The sequence below is a fragment of the Elephantulus edwardii genome, unplaced genomic scaffold (genome assembly GCF_000299155.1).
Source record: "Elephantulus edwardii isolate Elephantulus edwardi_28Jun2011 unplaced genomic scaffold, EleEdw1.0 scaffold00221, whole genome shotgun sequence".
Classification (NCBI taxonomy): Eukaryota; Metazoa; Chordata; class Mammalia; order Macroscelidea; family Macroscelididae; genus Elephantulus; species Elephantulus edwardii.
In genome coordinates, this window is record NW_006399971.1 from 1,072,231 (window position 1) to 1,079,369 (window position 7,139).

The window sequence follows — 7,139 nt, forward strand, 5'->3', positions numbered from 1 at the left end:
CTAACTTAATTTTTTTTTAATTTAAACTTGTTACTAATTTCAGTAAAACTTTACAGAGGCTTTGGATTTCCATTCATTCATTGTTGCACATTTCTCCCCTCGCAAGGCTCCCCACCAGAACACTACCCTTTCATTGTTTTACAAACCCTCCCCCAGGTCCACTTCACCATGTAGCCATCGCTCTAGGCTTCTGTCATGACAGAAACACCTAATCACATATCTCTTTTAAACAAGGCTTTTCAACATACTGTGTAGTACATAAGGAAGCTCTGGCAACATAGTCCATAGGGAGTTGGACTGCTAACCCAAAAACCCTGCTCAAATCCACCAGTGGCTCCACAGGAGAAGGATGGACAGTCTCCTTCATTGAGATTTATAGACTCAGAAATCCAGTGGAATGTCAGCAGTGAGTTGGTTGCAATTAAACAGCAGTAAATTTTGATGTTATATATAAGACCCAATTATAATTTCTATTTCATTTTATGTGTTACCAGGTGGGTTCACACAGCCTTAAGCAGGTGGGCTGACATAGTGACTGCAGCAATGGGATTGAGTGTAACAGAGATTGTGAGGGTGGCACAGGATAGAACAAGGTTCTGGTCAGTTGCTCATAGAGTCACTTTGAGTTGTACTTGGCTCAACAGCATCTAACAACAATTAGTCGGAGCCAACTCTACAATACCTAACAACAATATAATCTACACAGCTTAATCTGCTCTTTCTTCTCCTGATTATTCATCCTCCAAGCTGGATTTAGTTCTGGATGAGATCTTTTATTCTAAATGATACATCTTAGTTCTTCAGTTTAAGATTATAAATCCATTTCTCCCAAGTTTAAATGCTGTAACAATGCAACTTCACAACAATAACAATGACAATATAGAGAGAGCTTTGTTGACCTAGTAGACAGAAAGTTATGCTACCAAGCCCAAGGTGGGTGATTTTAATCTGTGGCCTTCAGGCCTGGTTTTAATTGGTTTTGGTCAAACATTCTTCTGAGTGGTGTATCACTGGTCTTTGCATTGCTGTACAGAGGTAACTCGTGGTTGCTGTGATGCTAAATAAATACTGTGACACTGATGTGCCACATATAATAATGGTTACCCATGGTGGACAGTGTTTGCTGGAGCTTCCCAATTAAATCAAGCTTGGAAGCAGGAGTAGCATCCACTTCCAAAATGGCTTGTCTTTTGAAACTCTATGAACATGGAGAAATGACCAAAGCTATACAAGTGTTCAGGTTTTTCATTCATAGAGTCACTATGAGTCATCTATTCCTCGATGGCCCTTCTCAACAACAACAAAAAATCCATTTTATGCATTACTGGTCAGCTGTTCACTAGATTATTTTTTTAAAAAAATTATTACATATTTCTTAAAGTCTTACATCTTTCCAGATCTTTAGTTAGAAAATTTATTTCTGGAAAACAGAAAAACAAAACCCAACACTCAAAACCACGGTATCACCAATAAGCAATGTCTATATACTTAGGACTCAAAATTAAAAACTATACAATCTAAAGTAAAAATTCTTTCTAAGTAAAGTAAAAGGGAGCATTAGTGGCCTAGTGATAAGGACCTACGCTGCAGTCCCAAAGGTACACAGTTCAAATACACTATGGGGAAAAGTGTAGTTAATCTCCTGTGTGGTTTATTGCCTCTGAAAACCTGCTGGAGGGTCAGCTGTTAGTTGTCAGTTCCGCCTTGATGGCACAGACAACAAAAATCAAGTTAAATAAAAAGCACAGGTAAAATTACTTCCCCCTCACCACCTCAATCCCCAGTTTCTACCCTTCTCAGTTTCACTGTTTTCCTTTCTAAAAATATTCAGTGACATGACTTGAGTGTATATCCACTAGGTGTTTTTTGAAAATAAATAACTACACATAAACATGTGTGCATACATATATGCACACACTTTATTGTTAACTGCTGTCAGGTTGGCTGACTCACAGTAACCCCATGCTCAAAGAAAATCCCAAAACCCTCTGCTGTTCACATCATCAATCACAGATTGAATCATTGTGATCCATAAGGTTTCATTGTCTTGTTTTCAGAAGTTGATCACCAAGCCTTTCTAGTGCATCTTACTCTGGAAGCTCCACTGAAATCTGTCCAACTTCATTGTTGCTGTTTGTTGTTAGGTGCTGTGGAGTCGGTTCTGACTCACAGCAACAACATAGTGGAACTCTGCCCAAGTACAAAAGACTGGGACGCTGCCTAGGCCTGCCCCATCTTTTTTATCATTGCTGTGTTTGAGCCCATTGTTGTCGCCACTATGTCGGTCATAATTGGAGTGCATTTCAATCTGAGGGACTCATCTTTCAGCACCATATCCCACAATTTCCCACTGTTATTCAGAAGGTATTCAGTGGCTAATTTTCTAAGAAATAGACTGCCACATCTCTGTGAAACCTGTCTAGTATGGACAACCCTGCTGGTAGCTGATGCTACCAGTAACATAGCTTCCAGCATTACAAAAACATGCAAGCCACTATGGTGCCAAAAACTCATAGATGAGCATCAGAATAATATATAATCACCATTGATGGTGGTGGCTGCATATGAGGTGAAGACCAATTTGGAAATAATGGAAACAGCTTAGAATCATAAAGACACACAGGCAAGGTCTGAAGAAGGGACCACCTTCTTCAGAGTAATACAAACTACTAGACTAACCTCAGAGCAAAAAGGCTCATGGAGCAGAACAGCTCTAAGATTGTACTTGACCAGTGTCACTACTCATAGCAAGTGTAGTTTTCCTGTTACACAGCTGTTTTCTCTGCCAATTTTGTGCCCCCAGCTCAACTTCACTACCAGGCAGATAGGTCCTTTTTGGGCAGACTTCTCCACTACTGGCTTCTCCACTGTCAGGCTCTCTGCCAGCAGGCTTCCTTTTGTTGACCACTTTCCCAGCATCCTTTCCATTGCCTCGTGACCCAGCTCATGGTCTATGTATCTGCTTGTTTAACTGCCTTGACTGCTCTCTGCAGTCAAGTCTCTCTGCTCTTGGCTTTCTTCCATTGACTTCTCTCCCCTTCATCAGTTTAGGTTTTATCCAGTAGCAGCTTGCTCAGCTTTCTTAGTCTTTCTTGCTGTCAGCTCCCTCCACTGTTGAGTTCTCTTCTAGTGAACTCTCTTCCACTAACTACCCCATCTCATAGTCAGTGTAGCAGCTTCACAACTGCTCTGGTCTCATGTTTGTGGTTCTCTGTTCTCTTGACTCCAGGTTGGTTTTGTTTTTGGTTTTTTTTTACTAATCAACCCAACTTTTAGCCAGCAGCTCTCTCAGATGTAGCTTCCTCCCAATGCTAACAGTGATCCTGTTTATTATGTGCATGAGAGTAAATTCTTTTTTCTTTTTTATTCTTGTCTGTATTTTTTAAATTTTTCCTACTTTGGTTAAATATTCTTTTTTAAAAAAAAATTACTTTATTATTTTATGTGTATGTGTACCGTCAAATCAGATCTGACTGGTACAGGAGGAGACTGTCCCTCCTTCTCCAGCAGAGCATCTGGTGGATTTGAACCACATGCCTCTGGGATTGCAGTGCAGCTTCTTGTCACTAGGCCACCAGAGCTTCCTTTAAATATTCTTTTTTAAAAATGTATTCATTCTCCTTAAATCAGTCATTCCAACATTTGCAATGTATCATAAATAATAAAGAAATGAAACATTTATTCTTAATAATACATTACTCTTCTAGCACTCACTTTTTTATTATATGGCACCAATCAAAGCTAGGTATATTTTTCATTCCTTTATTCTATTCTCTACACTATTTAATGAAAATACCTGTCAATTCTACTTCTAAAACTTTCCAAATTGCACAGGTCTTTCTATTTTCACTACTACAATGCCAGTCCAAACTTTCATCATCTCCATCTCCATAATGGCATGCTCCAGTGATGCTTAGAAGAAATCTGAATATCCTTCCTACAGCCTTTAAAACCCTGCTTGATTCAGCCTATCTCCTCTTTTCTGAGTTGGCTTACTCTGCTAAAGTCATATTGGCCTTCTTTAATGTTCTTTTATAACAAAGTTTATTCCTGCCTTTGGCCTCTGTATTAGCTGCCTCTTATGTCTGGAATAACCTTTATCCACACATTTTTGCTTATCTAGCTCTCATTAGTTAGAACCTAGATATAATTTCATTTCTTTATCATTTAATTTAGAATACCAGCTTGTTTACTCCTACTCCACCTCACCTTGTTTTAGTTTTCATTACTCCATAGTATTTCCTTCTTTACTTGGTAACTTGGTCATTTTCAGTACTCCAGTACCAGAATGTTAGCCTCAAGAATAGGATCCTTGTTTGACTTGTTCACTGTATTCCCCAAAGTCTTGTGTTGTAAACAGTCAGTGAATACTACTTCAGAAAGTGTCTTTTGTAGCATTCATTATAGCATTCAGTTAGATGAATCCCATTGCAGCACCACTTAAGACCCTGTATTCCAAAAAGGTTTTAGGAAATAGTTCTTTTACTTTTAATTTATAATACCTCTGTATGTTTTTATGAGGAGTTTCATTGATTACTCTGGTGACTGAACTAGAAGATGAAGTTGAGTAATTAATTACACAGCCTGCTGTGTACTCAGAAGTCTATTACTCCCTGAAAACTTGCTTTGTTGCAGACAAACCCTCCATTCTTTTCCTATTGGAAGTGCTTCCTTTCCAGTTCTTCAACTCACCTACTAATAATTTTTTGGCTCCTTCTCACTCAGGCATGTTTTCCATATTGCTTCCTTTTCTTAGACATTTCCTGCCCTAATCCTTTCCAAATATTGTGAGGACATATTTGTTAACTAACCTTACATGTTTTAACTTCCCTATATCTCCAGTGCAATAAGATCTGTATGTTCTGTTTATTTCAGGATGGAAGAGCTTGCTTGAAACCATAGTGTCTGAAGGAGAGACTCAAGAAGTGATAATTAAAAAGCTTCTGGATGGTGGTCCTTTTAACTTCAAGTTGGGAAAAACTTATATGTATGAAGGCAAGTTAGAAAAGGAACAAGGCAAAAACACACCTTTCAGCAAAGTCTTGGTTACATTTAAGAAAACCTATGTAAGGGAGAAGAGCTTTAAAGGGATTGAATTTGGAAAAAATCCCAGTCTAAAGTCACCCTGTCTTAGAACACCCAGAATCATATCCAAAGGAAGGAAACCCTATTCACAACAGTATTCAACTCTGCTTAAACAACTGGGAATCAATACGTGGCGTAAATGTTATAAATGTTCTGTATGTGGGAAAGTCTTCCTTCATAGTTCTTCTCTGAGTAAGCACCAGAGAATCCACACGGGAGAAAAGCTCTATAAGTGTAAAGAATGTAGGAAAGCTTTTAGCCAAAGCTCATCTCTAACTCAGCACCTGAGAGTTCACACTGGAGAAAAACCTTACATATGTAATGAATGTGGCAAAGCCTTCAGTTTTACCACATCTCTTATTGGACATCAAAGAATGCATACTGGAGAGAGGCCCTATATGTGTAAAGAATGTGGAAAAACTTTTAAAGGCAGTTCCTCTCTTAATAATCACCGACGAATTCATACTGGAGAAAAACCCTACAAGTGTAATGAGTGTGGAAGAGCCTTTAGTCAGTGCTCATCTCTTATTCAACACCATAGAATCCATACTGGTGAGAAGCCATATGAATGTAGTCAATGTGGAAAAGCCTTTACTTCAATATCAAGGCTAAGTAGACACCACAGAATTCATACTGGAGAGAAACCATTCAGTTGTAATGAGTGTGGAAAAGTCTTTAGTTACCATTCTGCCCTTATTATACACCAGAGAACTCATACAGGTGAGAAACCTTATGGCTGTAAAGAATGTGGGAAAGCCTTTAGCCAAAGCTCAGCCCTTATTCAACATCAGAGAATTCACACTGGAGAGAAGCCCTACAAATGTGAAACATGTGGGAAAGCCTTCTCCTGGATTTCACGGCTTAATATACATCATCGAATTCATACTGGAGAGAAACCGTATAGTTGTAAAGAATGTGGAAAAACCTTCAGTTCCCACTCAGCCGTTAATACTCACCGGAAAATTCATAGTGGAGAGAAACCCTACAAATGTAACGACTGTGAAAAGGCATTCAACCAAAGCTCAGCTCTAATTCAGCACCAGAGAATTCATACTGGAGAGAAACCATTTAACTGTAAAGTATGTGGAAAAGCTTTTAGACAAAGTTCATCCCTTTTGACTCATATGAGAATTCATACTGGAGAAAAGCCTTATAAATGTAAGCAATGTGGAAAAGCTTTTAGTCAGAGTTCATCCCTTACTAATCATCAGAGGACTCATACTGGAGGTAAAATGTAAAGTAGAATGCACATGGAAATTCTTCCAAATGAAGTTCATCCTACCTATATTGAATATTAGAAAATCCATCCTAAGGATAAAGCTGTGAATCATCATTAATTCTGAGGAATATACCAGAATTTGTATTTCATCATACATCAGAGTAACTTTTTTTTTAACAGAGTAACTTTGGGAATATTTGAAATACCTCTAGATACTGGTTTTTCAAATGTTCTGAAGTTATTGTTTTGTTGTGTAACATAAAGTCAGAACTGACACATAGCTGGCCCTCTGGTTTGTTTTCAGAGGCAGTTTTTCACATGGGAGGAGACTGCCCATCCTCCCACTGAGCAGCTGGTGGATTTGAACCATATGCCATCAGGATTGCAGTGCAGCTTCTTGCGGCTAGGCTATCAGTGAGTGGCCTAGTGGCCTGAAGTTACTAGAGATCAAAATATTGAAAATTGGTAAGGCTTTATTTATTTTCTTTCTAGTCATGTATGAACAAAACTAATTTACACAAATGTCTCTGGGAAGCACGCTGGTTTATTTAAAAGGACAGCCATAAAATTGAAACCAAGTAAGTTTAGGGATTTTTTTAATTTAAGTTTTATTCAAGCCAATTAAAAGAATGTTTTACTTTTTTTTAAGTATGCAGGTGACCTGTAGCTACCTCATCTTTAGTAAACTTTGTTGGCTTGGTTTGAGATTGTTGTGGGTTTTTTGTTTCATAGTCTAAAATAAAATTCTTTATTGTTACTTTTGCTTGTATCATTTTTAAGCTGTTCACATAAATTCACTCTGTAAAATACCACAGTTGTACAGTTCTATGAATTT

General features: G+C 38.1%; 1 protein-coding gene across 1 annotated transcript in view; it reads left to right on the plus strand.

Annotated features, from left to right (window-relative positions):
- ZNF879 (zinc finger protein 879) overlaps positions 1 to 6,323 on the plus strand; it is a 12,077-nt gene extending 5,754 nt beyond the window's left edge. The window contains exon 4 of the mRNA XM_006898106.1: positions 4,876 to 6,323. Within this exon, the coding sequence (XP_006898168.1) occupies positions 4,876 to 6,323 (1,448 nt within the window). The remainder of the gene's footprint in view (positions 1 to 4,875) is intronic.
- The last annotated feature ends 816 nt before the right edge of the window (positions 6,324 to 7,139 follow it).